Below are 20,077 nucleotides of genomic sequence, written 5' to 3' on the forward strand. Positions count from 1 at the left end.
TTTCTTGAACATGGGTGACCAGAATTGTACACAGTGTTTCAGAGAAGGTCTTACAGTGTCTTGTACAATGCCATTAATACTTCCCTATCTCTACTGGAAATACCTTGCCTGATGCATCCTAGCATTGTATTTGCCTTTTTCATGGCCACATCACGTGGGTAACTCATAGTTATACAGTTATCAACTAAAACACCCCAGTGTCTCTCCTCGTCTGCTGTTTCCAACAGATGAGTCCCCAGGTTATAGCAGAAATTCTTGCAATTAGACCATAGTCACTTTGTACTATTAAATTTCATCTAATTTCTATTACTCCAGTCTCAAAGCGTATCCATTTCTTCCTGTATAATAGTCCAGTCCCACATTGCTCATGACCACTCCGTGAGACAGCAGGTCTGACAGCTGCAGTGGGAAGAGCAACACCAGACTAGGGAACTAACTGATGGAGCTGCTGCTTGGCCTGATGGACAGTAGGCAGCAGCAAATTCCAGCCCTGATACCACCCTCTTCCCCCTCCCAGTAGACCCTGGTCCAGTTGCTTCTCCTCCTCACTACCATTATCCTGCTGTCAATGAGCAATTCCGGGTGGGGGAATGAACCACTCCATGCAATTCATGGGTGGAAGTGTGCATGGACAGATGTGTCTATTGTGATTTGGTCATGGGCAGTTCCATTCTTATAACTGACATACTTGGATGGGGGGTGGGGGGCAGGAGTTCACATTGTGATATCTGGGAGGAACGAGCTGCTAACTTGTAATAAATGATTTGTGCTGCTCAATCTTTTGGTGTGTGAGTGCTTAGCACACACTAGAGAGCAGGGGCGGCTCCAAGCACCAGAGCTCCAAGTGCGTGCTTGGGGCGGCAAGCCACTGGGGGCGCTCTGCCAGTCGCCGCGAGGGCGGCAGGCAGGCTGCCTTCGGCGGCATGCCTGCAGAGGGTCTGCTGGTCCCGCGGCTTCGGCAGACCTCCCGCAGGCGTGCCGCCAAATCCGCAGGACCGGGGACCTCCCGCAGGCAAGCCGCCAAAGGCAGCCTGCCTGCTGTGCTTGGGGCGGTAAAATACCTAGAGCCACCCCTGCTAGAGAGGAAGGAATTTCATAACAAAACTTTTTAAAGTCTCAGATCAACACCATAAATTATAATAAAACTGGCAATGAGGAAATGGAACACATTGAATCAGACAGGCAAATCAGTACAGCTCACTGATATGGTTCTCACAGGTTATCCATTACAGTTATGATTCCTTCCCTTCCCCGCCCCCCTCCCCAGTGCAGATGTGGGCACTCATGCCATCTCTTACTTCCCTCATCCTCCTAGACCCTACCTCTCTTATCAGAGGTGCACTTTCTGGCTGTCTATACCAGGCCCATAAACTGGGTTTATTCTACAGTGAAGAGAAACCCTCAGACAGCGAGTCTTCTATTACAATCTGGTTTATTTTAATCCATAACTACATGGGAGTGAACATTGCAATGACTACTGAAGTCAAGGAAATAATTGATATCAGTCACAGAAAAAAACAGCAATTGCCAATGTTCTGTGTCATAGAAACAGGGCTGGCTCCAGCTTTTTTGGCGCCCCAAGCAGCGAAGCCAAAAAAAAAAAAAAAAAGATAAAGCCGCGATCGGTGGCACTTTGGCTCTACCGTGCCACTTCATTCTTTGGCAGCAATTCGGCAGCAGGACTTTCCCTCCGAGAGAGAGTGAGGGACCCGCCACCGAATTGCTGCCAAAGACTCGGACGTGCCGCCCCTTTCCATTGGCCGCCCCAAGCACCAGCTTCCTGCGCTGGTACCTGGAGCCGGTCCTCCATAGAAATGTGCTAATTTAAACCTAATTGATTAATTAGAATCATTATATGCACATGTTTTTAAATGCTGTGATAGAGCAGCAAAATTAGTTTTCTGAGATCAATGCAAAGGAGGACAGGATACTTAATTTTAAAAAAATTAAAATGATTTTGGGAAAACAGAAATGTAAACTTGTCAGAAATCAGAATGCAGAATTTGACAGACTGACACTATCTTGTAATAGCCTAAATAAACCTGCAGTGTTGCCGACTCATGTCATTTTATCCTGACTATGGAAATATTCGGAGATTTTCTGAAACACAAACTGCTGGCACTGAGATGAGAATCACAGGCTTCATTAAAGGAAAGGAAATCTAGCCTTTGTGGGAAAAGCCTTGAAAATATGAAGCCAGTGCATCCCAAAGGCCCAGAAACAAAAAGGCAAAGATAAAGGAGGAAGGAAAGGAGGATCCAGGGAACTACAGGCCAGTCAGCCTTACCTCGGTCCCTGGAAAAATCATGGAACAAGTACTCAAGGAATCAATTTTGAAGCACTTTGAGGAGAGGAAAGTGATCAGGATCAGTCAGCATGGATTCACCAAGGGCAAGTCATGCCTGACTAACCTAATTGCCTTCTATGATGAGATAACTGGCTCTGTGGATGAGAGGAAAGCAGTGGACATGTTATTCCTTGACTTTAGCAAAGCTTTTGATACGGTCTCCCACAGTATTCTTGCCAGCAAGTTAAAGAAGCATGGGCTGGATGAATGGACTATAGGGTGGATAGAAAGCTGGCTCATCGGGCTCAACGGGTAGTGATCAATGGCTCCATGTTTAGTTGGCAGCAGAGTGCCTCAAGGGCCGGTCCTGAGACCAGTTGTGTTCAATATCTTCATTAACGATTTGAAGGATGGCGTGGATTGCATCCTCAGCAAGTTTTCATATGACACTAAAGTGGGAGGAGTGGTAGATATGCTGGAGAGTAGGTATAGGATATAGAGGGACCTGAAAAATTAGAGCATGGGGTGAAAAGAAATTTGATGAGGTTCAACAAGGACAAGTACAGAGTCCTGCACTTAGGACGGAAGAATCCCATGCACTGCTACAGACTAGGGACTGAGTGGCTAGGCAACAGATGTGCAGAAAAGGACCTAGAGGTTACAGTGGATGAGAAGTTGGATATGAGTCAACAGTGTGCCCTTGTTGCCAAGAAGGCTAACAGCATTTTGGGCTGTATAAGTAGGAGCATTGCCAACAGATCGAGGGACGTGATCATTCCCCTCTATTCGGTATTGATGAGGCCTCATCTGGAGTACTGTGTTCAGTTTTGGGCCCCACACTACAAGAAGGATGTGGAAATATTGGAAAGAGTCCAGCAGAGGGCAACAAAAATGATTAGGGGGCTGGAACACATGACTTATGAGCAGAGGCTGAGGGAACTGGGATTATTTAGCCTGCAGAAGAGAAGAATGAGGGGGGATTTGATAGCTACTTTCAACTACCTGAAAGAGGGTTCCAAAGAGGATGGATCTAGACCAGTGGTTCTCAAACTTTTGTACTGATGACCCCTTTCACATAGCAAGCCCCTGAGTATGCCCCCCCTTATAAATTAAAATATATTTAACACCATTATAAATGCTGGAGGCAAAGCGGGGTTTGGGGTAGAGGCTGACAGCTCACGACCCCCCATGTAATAACCTCACAACCTCCTGAGGGGTCCTGACCCCCAGTTTGAGAACCCCTGATCTAGACTGTTCTCAATGGTAGCCAGGGCCGGTGCAACCACTTATGCAAATTAGGCGGCCGCCTAGGGTGCCTAGTGGTTGGAGGCACCTAAAAGCCCACTCAGGCAAGTAGGTGGAGTGGAGGTGAGCTGGGGTGGGGGAGCGTGGGGAGGGCCGCCCACAGTAACAGGGGGAGGGCGCACAGGGGAACCACTCCCCGTCCCAGGTCACCTCCACTCTGCCTTCTCCGCTGAGAGCACAGCCCCCGCTCTAAGTCTCCTCCAATCGGCACCGCAAGCCTGGGAGGGGAGGAGAATTAGAGTGATGCGGCATGCTCAGCGGAGGAGGCAGAGCCGAGGTGAGCTGGGGAGGGCTCCCCAGGCGGGGTTAGCTGCCGCAGAGGGGGGTCTCCCCAGGAGGGGTTAGATTCTGCAGGGTGGGGGAGTCTTCCCAGGCTGGGTTAGCTGCTGCAGGGGGGCTCCCCAGGCGGGGTTAGCTGCCATAGAGGAGGGCTCCCCAGGCAGGGTTAGCTTCCGTGTGGGGGGGATCTCCCCAGGTGGGGTTAGCTGCAGAGGGGGGTAGCTGATGTGGGAGAGGGCTCCCAGGCGGTGGGGGTGGTGGGCTCCCCGGGTGGGGGTCTGGGTTAGCTGCCCTGGGAGGGCGGGGTTAGTTGGGTGAGAGGGTGACGCAACGTGCACCGGCTCTGGTGGTAGCAGATGACAGAACAAGGAGTAATGGTTTCAAGTTGCAGTGGGGGAGGTTTAGGCTGGATATTAGGAAAACCTTTTTCACTAGGAGGGTGGTGAAGCGCTGGAATGGGTTACCTAGGGAGGTGGTGGAATCTCCTTCCATAGAGGTTTTTAAGGTCAGGCTTGACAAAGCCCTGGCTGGGATGATTTAGATGGGGATTGGTCCTGCTTTGAGCAAGGGGTTGAACTAGATGACCTCCTGAGGTCCTTTCCAACCCTAATATTCTATGATTCTATGAAAGAATTGAAAATGCATTTATTTTTAAAAATTCTTAATTTGTTGGTGCATGAATCATTACTTTGGAATTATTGAAGTTTTAAATTCTGTAAATCAACATTTAATAATAATTAGAGTCTAAATTTTCCTTTCAGATGGATTTCATATAAAATATGGAATATTTGAGAAATTAGTTCTACACACAATTGGTGACATGAAAAAAAAAGCACAAGGGTGCTCGATACAGAGGCAAAATAACAGCTGAAAAAGGCAGCCCTCGTTGGTGCATCAAAGAAAATGGAAGAAGTTTTGATAGGCAGTTTAGAACATGAAGAATAAGCATGTGCTATGGAGGAATTTTATATTTATGAATTGCATATTACAAATTAATTAAAATACAGGCAGTTTTACATTAAAATATCGTGAGATGTGACTGATCTACCACCATCAGTTAATATTAATTAACATTAATACTACTGTTAATATTAATAACATTGTTTATGATGATTTATTATAAAAACCAAGGTAGCAAAATGATACTCATCTGGACAGTGTTAATCAAGTGAAATGATGGAGTGCTAAGAACAATAAAAGGCATAAAATAACTTATAAAAACAAATAATTAAAAATGGTGAAAAAACACATTTACTGTAGATTACAGGAAAGAGGCTCCGTCCAGCTCAGGCAATAGCAAGAGCAAATAAGTCAAATTTGTGAAGTCTGCATGGATCTGCATCTTACGTCTATGTCAGCTGACAGAATTCATTTAAACATACACAGACACAAAACACAATGTGTGTGTGTGTAAAATATTTGACTGACTCTGAATCCTTAATCCAGTCCCCTTTTGGCAGCTCAGCACGTCATCTCAGACAGAGACGAGCTGCCTTGTCCAGGCAAGGGGCTGCACTGCGCATTAACCATCAAACCATATGGAGACACGGGGTGCTGCTGAGAGCGTCTCCCGCTTCCTAAGCCCCAGCTCCTGCACCCTGCCTCTGGTTTCATATATCTGACCTTCTCCTTCCCCTGCCCACTCTGCACCCCTCCAATTTGCCCCTTGGCTCCCCCCTTTATGTCTGTTTTGCAGGAAGCAGAGTCCGGTGGTAACAAGGGCACAGTGAAGGGAGGGCAGCGCGACTGTCACTGCTGCTCTGCAGATGAGGGTTGAACTTCCTGGGTCAGACGCTGCAGCTGCTACAGCCTCCCTCGCCTCCTCCATTGTGAGCCGGGAGCCCGGGCCGAGCCGCTGCTGCTCCCCAGCGGGGTGTGTGCGGGGAGAGCCCTTCCCTAGCGCCCCTCGGTGCCCAGCCGGGGGGACTCTCTGCGGGGGCTGGAACCAGCCCCAGGCTCTGCCGACACCAGCCCCTGAGCCGGAGCCTGCAGGTGAGGGGAGAGACCCGGGGGAAGGGCCGGGGCCGGGCAGGAAAGTGACTCTGTACCAACGGCCCCTCCTCGCCCCAGCTCTGCTCCCGGGGGGCGGGGGTCTGCGAGTCCCAGAGCTGCTGCCCTCCCTGCCCCCCCCCCCCGCTCGCTCTGCCCCCCCTGAGCGCCTGCAGGAGCCGAGCCAGCTCCGGGAGAGCGAACGGCCCGGGCCGGGCCAGGGACCGAGTCTCCCAGCCCGAGGGGAGGGGGCGGGAGAGAGACAGGGGCAGAGCCTGGCAGGGGCAGCGGGAGACTTTCCTGGGACATGGTGAGGGGCAGGGAGAGGAAAAGCCAGTTCCTGCCTCTGCCTGGTCCCCGCGCTGCTGGGGGGATGCGCTGCCCTGGGGACAGTGTCAGGGGAAATCTCTCAAAGTGAATCCTTTAATCATTATAGCTGGAGCACAGAGTGACACTGACAGTTAGTGTTGTCTGCACAATGTCAGACTAAAGGAGCCTCTTCAGTTGCTTATAACATACTCACAGTTACTAGATGCATCTGGCCTCTCCTGTAGTCTGGCAATTGCTATGTTTATCTTTAGAGTTTCTATACTCTGTGAATTTATTTTGGAAAGTTTGATGAGAAGCCAATTAGCCTGTTAATGAAGAGGGAATGGGAACAAGAGCAAGTTACAATTTTACCATTACAAAAAAGATTGTTTCTTTTTAATCAGTTATAGTGCTTTAAGAATTTGGACTAGACATTTTACATTGACAAAGAAAGAATTCCTAGGTCAGACATAGTTCTCCTCTAGTCTGGCAAAATCTCTTTTGCTGGAGACTTTTTAGAGAATGTAGGAAACAGCCACAAATGTGAGTCATGGGTGGGAGAAAAATCCTTACATTGAGAAACATCAAGAGCTCAATATGTTTAGTTTATCATAAAAAATAAATATATTGGAAGACTGGGAGGTGACTTGATTACACTGTCTGAGTACCTTCAGGGACAGAAAATAATGGTAATAAAAGGCTTTTTACTCTAGTGGATAAAGGCCTAACATAAGCTGGTATCTGGACGCTGAAGCCAGATAAATCCAATTAGAAATTAGGCATAAAGTTTAATAGTGAAGGTGATTAACCACTGGAACAAATTACCAAAGAAGTGATAGATTCTCTTGATGTCTTCAAATCAACACTGGGTAACTTCTAGAAAATATGTTTTGGCCAAACATAGGTCTTTGGGGAGATGCAAGGTTAACTGGGTAACAATTCATGATCTCTGACATACAGAAAGTTGAAGTAGATGATCCAGTGGTCCTGTCAGGCCTTAAACTCTATAAATTTTAGGATCTCATTCCACAAACACACACATGTTTAATATCAAACTTCTGAGTGGTCCCCTGGAGGAGGAGATGGGTCTGTTATAAATAAAGTGATGAAGGATGGGATCTTTAAATACAGGAGCATAATTTAGACACCTAAATCCAAATTTAGGTCACTAATTTAGCATTCCCCTAGAATGATAGAGAAAGTCTGGGGGAAATCAGGGTTTGAAATCGACTAAATCCCTTCTGAAACCTCCCCAGTCACACTTGCTGGAGGATTCCCTGCACCTTGAAGTCTTTAAAACACAAGTTGAGGACTTCAATAGCTCAGACATAGGTCAGGGGTTTGTTACAGGAGTGGGTGGGTGAGATTCTGTGGCCTGGGTTGTGCAGGAGGTCAGACTAGAAGATCATAATGGTCCCTTCTGACCTTAAAGTTTATGAGTCTATTCTTGCCCTGACAGGTTGCAGAATAACATCCACATTTTGCTCCAGGTCATCCAATCCATGGAAAGACAGGGAAGGGAAATGGCTGCAGTGGAGCCAGTGACCTTTGAGGAGGTGGCTGTGTATTTCTCCGAGGAGGAATGGGCTCTGCTGGGCCTGGGTCAGAGAGCCCTCTACAGGGATGTGATGCAGGAGAATTATGAGACTGTGACTTCTCTGGGTAAGAATTTCTGTCCTCTCTGGTATTAGAAGCTGGGGGAGGGGGGATGAAAAGTAGCTGGGTTGTCTTCTGTGCAGGGTTCTTCAATGATTTCCCCCCCAACCCCGCCCAGTCTGTATAGCCCCCAGCTCCTGTGTGTGAAAGACTGTCACTTCCACATGCCCTCACACAGGACAGCAGAGTCAGGGATACAACATGGTGCTACCCTTCCATAACCAAGGTTTTCAAGTGAGACAAACTCACTCTCTCTTCACCTTCCTGAGGTTACGTCCATTCTCTTGGGCCTCTGAGCACTTTGTGACCCCAGAGCTGGACAAGTTTCTCAAGTCATGACTCAGCTTTACCTAAGCGGCCAGATTTTCAAATGAGCTTTATCTGCATCTTGCCTCAGCCAGTTGTTTTAGCAGGAGGTACCAAGGTGTTCTTCACTATTCTACTAGTCAAGAAGGGCAAGGACCGGTGTCATGGGGCTGTGGCCAGTTTCTGCTTCTTCTTCTTTCTTCTGCCAGTGTGCTGAATTCTTGCAAAGAGGCTGTTGTTCCTGGTGTCTGTTCCTCCTTGGGGTTGATTTCTGTGAAATTATTATTTCTCTCAGTGAGAGTCATTGGGCTCTGTGCTGAGTGAGGGCTCATGAAGTACCAGTAATTTAATATCTGGGAGTACTATTTTTGGAACATCACTAGAGTAGAAAAATGTGAGAAGGGGTCTTGTGTTTCAGTCACTGCACTGCACTTGGAATCAGAAAACGTAGGTTCAGTTTCATGCACTACTACACACTTGAAGCTCTTGTAAGTCTCTGAGGCTGTGACTTTCAAAGTTACCCAAGGGAGTTAGACATCCAGCCCTTGCTAACTGAGTTGTCTGGCCACTTTGAAACTCACAGTTTTAACCTCTGTGGTCCCACAAGAATGAGCTGAGGTCTGGAAAATCTGCCTTCAGATAAGAGCTTTGCTTCACTACTGTGCTAAATCAGTACCCCTGCGATCAATGCTCTCCCGTTGACATAATTACTTCTCCTCAATGAGAGGTGGAAGCTATGTCGGCAGGAGAGCATAGACACTGCATTAGGTCGATTGTAAGTTACATTGCTCAGCAGGCTGGGTTTTTCACACCCCTGAGCAATGTAACTTACATCAACTTAAGCCCTTGTGTAGACAAGACTTGAGAGACTTACAGAGCTCAGTCTATTAAGTTCATCCAGAAGAAGGTTAAGAGATGTTTTGAAGACATAGGTGCCTACATGAAGAGAAGATTTCTAATACCAGAGGGCTCCTTAATGTAGTAGCCAAAGTCAGAATGTGATTCAGTGAGTAGAAGCTGAAGGTGGATGAATTCAGGCCTGTCATAGTCAATGGAGTATATTACACAAGAGTGTGGTGGAGTCTTCATCCTTTCATCATCATCATCATCATCATAAATATAGTCTAGCTCAACCACAAGATATGGGATTGATGGAGCAATCTTTGGGTGAGGTTCTCTGGCCTGTGTTTGACACAGGAAGTCAGACTAGATGTTCATAATATTCCTGTCTAGCCTGTACATCTAAAAATATATGTTTGCAGATCTGTACATTAGTTGGAAAGCAGTCAGTCTTGTCTTTAGTCTCAAGGCCCAATTCAGCAAACCATCACTAGTCACCAAGCACCTATACAGGTGCTTAATTTCATGAAAGTCAATGGAACTCAAGTGCTAAATTTAAGAGATTTGCTTGACTGGGCACCTGGGAGATTATAAGGGTGCAGTAGTTGAATTTGTTAGGATGGAACCTCTCTTGCATCTAGGGAAGGTATGACTTGAGATCAGCAGAACAAGGACAATAGACTTCAAAAAAGCAGACTTAGAGAATTAGTAGGTATGGTTCTCTGGGAAGAAAATCTAAGCAAAAAACGACTTCAAGACAGCTGACTCTTTCTCAAAGAGACAATATTTAAGGCACAGCAGCAAACTATCCTGATGTGAAGAAAAGATAGGAAAAATAGTCAGAGGCCAATATAGCTGCATCAGGAGATTTTTCAATAACCTGAAAATTGAAAGGGAATCCCACCAAAGTGGATATCTGGAGAGATTGCAAAGGATGGATATGAGAGAGTAGTAGAAAGCATGTAGGGACACGACTGCAAAGACTAGGGCACCAAACATGTTGCACATAGCAAAGGATGTAAAAGGCAATAAGAGGTTCTTTAAATGCATTAGGAACTAGAGAAAGATGAAGGAAAGTGTTTGTTCTCTACTTGGCGGGGAAGGAGAGCTAATAAAGGACAACATATTTTGCTTCAGTCTTGCCTAAAAAAGTTAATTGTGACCAGACGTTTACCACATCTACTATTAAGAAGGAAGGCACACAAGCCAGAATAGGAAAAGAACAGGTTAAAAAATACTCTTAGATTTATTCAAGTTGGCAGGGCCTGACACAATTCACCCCCAGGTACTTAACCAACTGGATGAAGCAATCTTGAATGCAGTAGCAATTTTCTTTCAGAACTTATTGAGGCGAGTGAGGTCCTAGAGAACTAGAACAGGGCAAACATGGTATCTATCTTTAAAAGGGGAACAAAGAGGACCTTGGGAATTATAGATGAATCAACCTAACTTTGATACCTGGAAAGATACTGAACCAAATGATAACAGTCAATTTGTAAGCACCTAGAGGATAATGAGATAATAAATAATAGCCACCATGTATTTGTCAAAAACAAATCATGCCAAACTAACCTAATATCCTTCTTTGACAGTGTTACTGGCCAAGTGGGCTGGGAGGAAGCACTAGAGATGATTTATCTTAATTTTAGTAAAGCTTTTGCAACAGTCCTATATGACATTCTCATAAGTGAACTAGGGAACTGTGGTACAGTACTACTGCTGAGAAGGAACTCTGAGTTATAGTGGATCACAAATTGAATATGAGTCAAAAATGTGATGTAGCTGTGAAAAAGGCTACTATCCTGAGGTGTATCAACAGGAGTGTCTCATATAAAACCCAGGAGGTAACTCTCCTGATCTACTCAGCACTGGGGAAGTCTCAGCTGGAGGACTGTTTCCAGTCCTGGGTGCCACATTTTAAGAAGAAGTTGACAAATTAAAAGGAGTCCAGAGGAGAGCAACAAAAATGATAAAAGTTTCAGAAAACATGAGCTATGAGTAAGGCTAAGATTTTGTCATGGATATTTTTAGTAGAAGTTACGGGCAATAAAGAAGAATTCATGGAATAAAGAAGAATTTAATGAATTCATGATTTTACTAAAAATATCCATGACAAAATGGGGAGGGAGAAGTCTCCAGCACCCATCACTGCTGGGGCTCTGGAGTCCCCACCGCCCATGGTGGGGCTGGACAGCTCTGGGGGCCCTCACTGTTCCTGACAGCTTGGAGCTCCAGGGTCCCCCCACCACTCACAGCTCAGAGCTGTGGGGGGGACCCCGCCACCCACGGCAGCACAGAGCTCCAGGGGCCCCCACTGCCTGCGGTGTCTGTGAAGTGTGGGGTTCCCCCGCCACCCATGGTGGCTCGGATCTCCCCCTCCCACAGTGGCCACCTGGATCTGAGCCACCATGAGCAGTGAGGGGACCCCGCAGCTCAGAGCCACTGCGGGCTGAAGTCATGGAGGTCTCTGGAAGTCACAGATTCCGTGACTTCCATGACCTCCATGACAAAATCATAGCCTTAGACATAATGAGACACAGTCCCCAGCCCAGTAAGCTCACAAGGATCTTCCAGGTCTGGCTTGTGTTAGGGAATGACTTGTGTGTGTTGGGAGAGGGTGATATATTTGACAGGGATGGAGACTTGATTGTACCCCATATGTCTAGAGAGCAAAACAATTATGCTCAGCTCCCTAGAGAAATACGTTATTGCAATTCCCTAGGCAGAGTGGATGAACCCTTCATCTAGACCAGCGTGTCAAGGGGTCTGACTGATTTATAGCCCAGTTCCTGTAGCATGGGAGTGGGGAGAGGAAGGAGCCTTTCTGGGTTGCTTATTCAGCTCCTGGATCTGGAAGTAGTAACAGCACTCATCTTAATGAACAAGATCAGCACTTATTTCCTTGCCCCTCCCCCCTCATACAGGATTTCCAGTTTCCAAACCCAGTGTGACCTCCTGGCTGGAACGAGAGGAAAAACTGTGGGTCCCCAGTCTCCAGGAATGGGAGATCCTGAGAGATGCCTACACAGGTGAGGAATCAGATACACTGATTCAAAAACCAATTATTGTATCCTCATGGCAGATGTTCCTTAAGCATTTTCATCAAGCCTGTCTGACCCTTCAGCCCCTGCCTTCATCTGTATTTGAAGGATAGGTCCCCTCCTCTCTCTCCTCTGGAGAAGGGTTTGCTGCTATTTCAGTCTCCTCTGCAGTTATTTTGGTTTGTTCTGCCCTTTACTGTTCCCCTTTCTGAGGTGTCCCTCCCCCCCCCCCCCCCGGCACAGGGAATGACTTGTGTCTGGATTTTTTGTCACAGCAGGTGATAGGATGGTGAGTGAGAACAAGGAGGAGAATCAGGAACATCCTGAGCAATTGGAACCACACAGGACATCAGGAAGATCTGAAGGGGAGGCTTCCCAGATTCCTGAACATGGAGATGCTGCCCCTTTGGCCTGCACTGACTTTTGCATGCAAGAAAACCAGCTGGGGCAGAGACAGTGTAAATCCTCTGAGCAGAAAATATGGGTCAAGAAAAACAAAGACATGGTTCAACAGAGAATCCTCACTGGTAAGACACCTTATACATGCGGTGACTGTAGGAAAAGTTTCCGGTGCAGATCGCAACTTACTAGACACCAGAGAACCCATACAGGAGAGAGACCCTACACGTGCCTGGACTGTGGGAAAAGATTCAAACAGAGCTCAGCCCTAATTACACATCGTACAGTCCATGAACAAAAGAAGACCTATAACTGCCTTGACTGTGGGAAGAGCTTCAGTCGGAGCTCAACCCTTATTCAGCATCAAAGAATCCACACAGGAGAGAAACCTTATGAATGCAGCGAGTGTGGGAAAAGCTTCCGTGTGAGCTCAAATCTTCTATCACATCAGAGAACTCACACAGGGGAGAAACCCTATGAATGTCCTACTTGCGGGAAAAGCTTCATTCAGAGCTCAAACCTTCTATCACATCAGAGAACCCATACAGGAGAGAGACCCTACCAATGCAATGAGTGTGGGAAAAGCTTCAGTCAAAGTTCGTCCCTTATTAAGCATCAGAGAATTCACACAGGAGAGAAACCCTATAGCTGCCCAGACTGTGGGAAAAGCTTCAGTTACAGTGTAGAACTCAATGATCATCAGAGAACCCATACAGGGGAGAGACCCTACAAATGCAATGAGTGTGGGAAATGCTTTAGTTGCCTCTCGCACCTTCGATCACATCATACAACCCACACAGGAGAGAAACCGTATAACTGTCCTGAATGTGGGAAAAGCTTCACTCGCAGATCAACCCTTACTACTCACCAGAGGATCCACACAGGGGAGAAACCCTTTAAGTGCTCTGAATGTGGAAAAAGCTTCCGTGCAAGCTCAGCCCTTTCTGAACATCAAAGAATCCACAGTGGAGAGAGACCCTACAAGTGTCTTCACTGTGGGAAAAGTTTCTATAACAACTCAGCCCTTTCTAATCACCAGAGATCCCACACAGGTGAGAGACCTTACACATGCAATGAGTGTGGGAAAAGCTTTAGAAGCAGCTCACACCTTCTGTCACATAAGAGACTTCACAGTGGTGAGAAACCCTATAAGTGCACTGACTGTGGGAAAGACTTCCGGCACAGCTCAAACCTCAGTACTCATAAGAGAATCCACATAGGACAGACACCCTAGAAATGTCCTGGCTAGGACTGGGCCAAGTGAAGGACACCTTTTCCAATTCCCATGAATCGTAGAGTCAGGCCAGGCTGGAGTGGCCATGTGACTAGGACATGAAATGTTTATTAAAGCAGAAAATGAAATCATCTTCCTGGGACAGAGCCATACAGAGCAAGAGGCTGAGACAAGATTCGCACATTGTGACAGCATTTGATTATGACTTCTCAAGAAACTGTGAACATCCTCCTTCATCTCCCAGTTTTACTTTTGATGTTATCACAGGGGTAGTCCATTATTTTTGTCAAGGCCCAAATTTCTTGGTCAAGGTATAGTCAAGGTTCAGGCTTCAGAGAAAATAATAATAATAAAAAATAACAATAATGATAATCATAAATAAATAAAAAGATTTTGGGGCCCATTCAAAAGTTTCTGGCAGTCCAGATTTGGCCCATGGTTGACCTGTTGACTACCCCTGACCTAGAACCAGCTTCATCTTATAGAATGTGACTTCTAATTTATACTTGATAGTGTTTTAGACCTGGATGCTCCAAGGGACTGAGGTGCTGTGACACTGAGGATTGCAACGCCTAACTTTTAGGCACCTAGAAAATCACAGGAACGACACTGGGATGCACAAAGCCTGAGTTAGCAGCCTAGACTCCATCGAGAATGAATGGGGTGAGATAGGCAGTTTAGATTGTGATTCATAAAGGCCAGCAGGTGGGGACCCACCAAAGCTAGCCAATGGGACATGCCAATGAAAGTGGTGTGGTCTAAGCCCCATACCTCTCTCAGAGATAGGCTCCTCTTTGGTCTTGCAATTCATGATGGGGCATGTTCTGTTAGCCATGTTCAGAGGCCATGTAACTCAGCACAAAACAACGGGGGATAGAGGAGGAGAAAGACAACCTTCTTCGTAACCTTTAGCACAGATGTGGAAGACCCTTAGTTCAAGTCCCCCCTCCACCTGATGAGGTAAAAGAATTTGAACATGGATCTGCCAACTCTCAGAGGAGGACCCTAGCCACAGAGCTAGTCTGGCTGTGGGACTCACTCAGTCTATCCCAGTAAAACAGTTCCACTGCATATAAATACTTAGTCATTGGGCCAGAGAGAGAGACTAACTCAATAGTCTTGTGGTGAGGACACCCACCTGTCAGTTGGTAACCCTGTCTCCAGTTCCTTTGCTCTAATGACTCCTTACGTTGACATTATCCTAACTTCCACCATGAAGAAGACTGTACATTGAACAATGGAATGAAGGATGAGAAATTCCACCTACTTATGTGCAGAAAGATTTCAATTCTTATTGCTAAAATTCTATAGGGAATTTCTGTGCTTCAAAGGAAGTCAGAATTTGGCCTTGGAGAGAATAATTAATGTTTTCCTAGAACACAGAACCCATTGGAGTTCAGTTCTATTCCATAAAACCAGACTCTTGGGCTCTTAGGTTTATATATGATTTTGGTAAGAGCGCCTAGCAACTTACATCCAACTATAAAATATTTCCTAATTTCAAATGTCGCAAAAGAAAAGAATTTCACTAGCAGTAGTGATTAAAAAAATCAAGCCTTAAACCAGTTTAAGATTGGGGGAAATACTCCGAAGAGCATAACTGGGCTAATAGAATTTGAAAATGACAACATGGTAACTAGGGCCTAGTCTACACTACGCGTTTATACTGAATTTAGCAGCATTAAACTGAATTAACCCTGCACCCGTCCACACAACGAAGCCCTTTATATCAATATAAAGGGCTCTTAATACCGGTATCTGTAATCCTCCCCGACGAGGGGAGTAGCACTGAAATCGGTATTGCCTTGTCGGATTAGGGTTAGTGTGGCCGCAATTTGACGGTATTGGCCTCTGGGCGGTATCCCACAGTGCACCATTGTGAGCGCTCTGGACAGCAATCTGAACTCGGATGCACTGGCCAGGTAGACAGGAAAAGCCTCGCGAACTTTTGAATTTCATTTCCTGTTTGTCCACCGTGGAGCGCCGATCAGCACGGGTGACCATGCAGTCCCAGAATCCAAAAAGAGCTCCAGCATGGACCGTACGGGAGATACTGGATCTGATCGCTGTATGGGGAGACAAATCTGTTCTATCAGAGCTCCGTTCCAAAAGACGAAATGCCAAAGCATTTGAAAAAATCTCCAAGGCTATGATAGACAGAGGCCACAGCAGGGACTCAACACAGTGCTGTGTGACAAGCGTAATGGAAAGCCAAGGAATCAATTGGACACTCATGGAGGCAGGGAGGGGGGATTGAGGACTCGAGCTATCCCACAGTTCCCGCAGTCTCCAAAAACCATTTGCATTCTTGGCTGAGCTCCCAATGCCTGAAGGGTCAAAAACATTGTCACGGGTGGTTCAGGGTATATGTCATCAATTTACCCTTCTCTCCCCCCTGAAAGAAAAGGGGAAAAAATCGTTTCTTGCCTTTTTTTCAATGTCACCGTATGTCTACTGGATGCTGCTGGTAGATGGGGTGCTGCAGCGCTAAACAGCAGCATCCCCTCCTCTCCTCTCCCTGATGGCAGACGGTGCAATAGGACTGGTAACCATCGTCATCATCCTGTGAGTGCTCCTGGCTGGCCTCGGTGAGCTACGCCGGGGGCGCCTGGGCAAAAATGGGAATGACTCCTGGTCATTCCCTTCTTTAAGCTTTGTCTCCTGGAGAGTCAGTCCTGTCTGGAATATCATAGCAGCTGGAGGCTGCGCTCCTCTCCCCCCCCCTTTAATGTCTAATGGAGATTCAGTCCTGCCTGGAATATCATAGCAGCTAGAGGCTGCACTCCTCTCCCCCCCACCCTTTAATGACTAATGGAGATTCAGTCCTGCCTGGAATAGCATAGCAGCTGGAGGCTGTCTCCCCCTCATTTTATCTCAATTCATGCATTCTTTATTACTTCATCACACAAATAGGGGGATAACTGCCACAGTAGCCCAGGAGGGGTGGGGAAGAAGGGAAGCAACAGGTGGGGTTGTTGCAGGGGCACCCCCTAGAATGGCATGCAGCTCATCATTTCTGCGGGATGTCTGGGGCTCTGACCCGGAGTGGCTGTTCTCTCTGGTTCTTTAGTAGGCTTGCCCCATATTCTAGGCAGGACTGACTCTACTTTTAGACAAAACGTAAAGAAGGGAATGACCTGGGGAGTCATTCCCATTTTTGTCCATGTGCCCCCGGCCGACCTCAGCGAGGCCAGCCAGGAGCACCCTGACAGCAGCAGACGGTACAGTATGACTGGTATCTGTCATTGCCAATTTCCAAAGCAGCAGACGGTATAATAGGGCTGGTAACTGTCTCTACTACCTTGCAAAGGCAAGTGAATGCTGCTTTGTAACACTGCAGTACCGCGTCTGTCAGCAGCATCCAGTACACATACAGTGAGAGTGAAAAAAGGCTAAACGGGCTCCGTGTTGCCATGCTATGGCATCTGCCAGGGCAATCCAGGGGAAAGGGCGCAAAATGATTGTCTGCCGTTGCTTTCACGGAGGGAGGATTGACTGATGACATTTACCCAGAATCACCTGTGACACTGTTTTTGCCCCATCATGCATTGGGATCTCAACCCAGAATTCCAATGTGCCGGGGAGACTGCGGGAACTATGGGATAGCTGCCCACAGTGCAACGCTCCAGAAATCGACACTGGCCTCGGTATATGGATGCACACTGTCAAATTAATGTGCTTAGTGTGGCCGCATGCACTCAACTTTATATAATCTGTTTCCAAATACCGGTTTCTGTAAAATCGGAGTAATCCCGTAGTGTAGACATACCCTTAGGCTTTGTCTACGCTATCACTTTTGTCAGCAAAAATTTTGTGGGTCAGGGGTGTGAAAAAAACACACCCCTGACCGACATAAGTCTCACCGACAGACATGCCGGTGTGGACAGCACTGTATCAGTGGAGATGCTGTCCTGCCCATATAGCTACCGCTGCTCAGGGCTAGTCTACACTTACCTGCCGGGTCGACGCGGTGAGTTTGACTTCTCGGAGTTCGAACTATCGCGTCTAATCTAGACGCGATAGTTCGAACTCCCCGCGCGCTCCGGTCGACTCCGGTACTCCACCACTGCAAACGGCGGTGGCGGACTTGACCGTGGAGCCGCGGACTTCGATCCCGCGGCATCTGGACGGGTAAGTAGTTCGAACTAGGGTACTTCGAGTTCAGCTACGCTAGTCACGTAGCTGAACTTGCGTACCCTAGTTCGACCCCCGCCCTTAGTATAGACCTGCCCTCATTGGGGGTGGTTTAATTATGTCGGCAGGAAAGCTCTTTCCCGCTGGCATTGACTGTCTATACAGGAGACTTTACAGAGGTGCAACTGCTGTGGTACAGCTGTGCCGCTGTAAGGTCCGTAGTGTAGGCATAGACTAAAACTGAGCTGGCGCTGATTAAACCGCATGCTTTCCACTGTAGCTGCCAGAGTTATTCTTCACACCTTGTGTGTGCGATGGTGATGTCACCTCGCTTAGTTTACTGCTTAATAGAGCTACCTTTCAAATCTTTTGGGTTTGATGAGGACATAACTAAAGTTCAACTGTTCTTATTATGTTATCATATCTTTATGGAAATTCATTGTTTGATTATTTTTTGTTCTCTTTCAGCTCAGTTCCTAACTGTAACTGCTACTGAGAACTTGTAACTTTGTTGTTCAGTGTTCTGCTCTGTCCTGTATTTTACACTTAACCCCTGTGACTGTTCTGTTTTTACAGGTGTGAGTGACAATTACTTGCAAGTCCTTTGGTCTCTCACCCTTGTATCATTACTCTGTATGTGTGAGTGAGGAAAGCTGTCTTCTAACTTCAAAATCTCATTACAATCTTTATTTGTGTGTGTTCTAAACTTCAGAATACTTTTACACCAATTTCAGTTGTGTTGTGTTAATACCTCACACTACACAGTAGTCTCATTCCAATCTTGGTTTATGAATTTAACTAGTTCCTATTTTCTTTGTCTACTTTAAATACCAAAAGCAGAGTACTTTATGATAGTTCTTTTTCTATATATGAACGTTAGTGATTTTCTGTGGAATTATCTTTAACAATCTCTCTCTCTTCTACCTATTAACTTAAACACCAAAATCTCCCCCTGCAGTACACTATCTGCCGATCAACTCTCTAAGAACACTCCCTAAACCTGCTTGATTAACTTTAATTTGAAAACTTTGATTACTCAAATTGCTTTCTGATCTTTCATACTTATAAAATTGCCTGTTAATTCCATAAAATCTGAGCTAATCCTCTCTGTTTGCACTATTGCAAGGGACTGGACTAGAAGACCTCTGGAGGTCCCCTCCAGTCCTATGATTCTTGTACCCCAGCTTTTGTATGTTTCATTGCAACCATTCCTAGCTAGGAACGTACTTAAGCAATGCTGAATTTTGAGCTATAATAATTATATATATTTGAATTTGCCTTCAGAATGATCTTAGCATCACAAAGTTACCTTCTTTGTCATTGTTTTGCTAGCTTTTGTTAAATTTACACTATTTTCAATTTGATTGTCCTATCCAATTTATCTAGTTTTGTCCAAATATGTTTTTAGTTTAAAAGATTTAATATCAAATGAATTAGTTTTAATCTAGTTATGTCATTGAGTTAATATTTGGTTATCTGATAATTGTCTACTTGTTGAATTCTGTTAATAATGCTTAGCTACTAGTGAATTTTAATTAAGTCAATATCATTGAGTTAAATGCCCATAGATGTTTCAGTTTTATACTCAGTTTTATAACACTAGTCCATTCTATATAGTTAACTAAACTTCTTTTAATGTTTTTTCTGTTTTAGAATTTCAAGTTTAGTTAAGAGGTTGTTTTAACAGTTACTACATTTTTATCAGCCAATTTATTTACTTTTTTTTTAAATCTGGTGAATCTCATTCGCATAATCCTTGTTCATTCAATTGCTCGTTGGTTCCTTCCCTTATTTTTGCTTACTTAAATATGTGTTTTCTTTATTTAAAGTCAATTTCAATTGTTTATTTTGGGACATCCCTTAGTGTATAGAAAAAAGAATCTTTGGTATATTTGAATGTGGTTACTTCCTGAGTGCAGTCTGATTAATAACCATAAGAAATAATTCCATTTGTTGGTCTGATTTTCCTGAACTTGACATATGAGAAGCAAGTAATTCATGATTACCTTAGTTTTCTCCCAGTTATGAATTTTGATAATTATTTGGTAATTTTACTTTGAAAATTACCTGTTATCCAATATATTTAGCTTACCCTCTGCATCCCTGCTAATGAACCATTTTTCTCTACACTTGGACATGAGAAAGGTGCTATATAGCTATACCCCAAGTAGCTGCAGAACTGTAGTGGAGTTGTCATTTGGAAGACTGAAGGAAAGGAGGGGAAACCTACTGACAAAGCTAGAGACTGCTGAGCAATGCCTTTCTCTTGTGATAAGTGCTTGGTGTGTTCTGCACAAC

The 20,077-nt window shown here is 45.6% G+C and overlaps 1 protein-coding gene across 2 annotated transcripts; it reads left to right on the top strand.

Moving 5' to 3' along the window:
* Positions 1-5,708: 5,708 nt before the first annotated feature.
* LOC120383241 (zinc finger protein 436-like) lies at positions 5,709-13,976 on the top strand. 2 transcript variants are annotated; one of them, XM_039501101.1, is made up of 4 exons: positions 5,709-5,863; positions 7,629-7,831; positions 11,896-12,000; positions 12,288-13,976. In XM_039501101.1, the coding sequence occupies exons 2-4, from the start codon at positions 7,672-7,674 to the stop codon at positions 13,643-13,645; spliced, it is 1,623 nt and encodes a 540-aa protein (XP_039357035.1). In that variant the 5' UTR covers positions 5,709-5,863; positions 7,629-7,671; the 3' UTR covers positions 13,646-13,976. The 2 variants fall into 2 exon arrangements, with proteins under 2 accessions (XP_039357035.1, XP_039357036.1); XM_039501102.1 differs by having other exon boundaries at positions 12,291-13,976.
* Positions 13,977-20,077: the final 6,101 nt, after the last annotated feature.

The sequence above is a fragment of the Mauremys reevesii genome, linkage group 15, assembly GCF_016161935.1.
Source record: "Mauremys reevesii isolate NIE-2019 linkage group 15, ASM1616193v1, whole genome shotgun sequence".
Classification (NCBI taxonomy): Eukaryota; Metazoa; Chordata; order Testudines; family Geoemydidae; genus Mauremys; species Mauremys reevesii.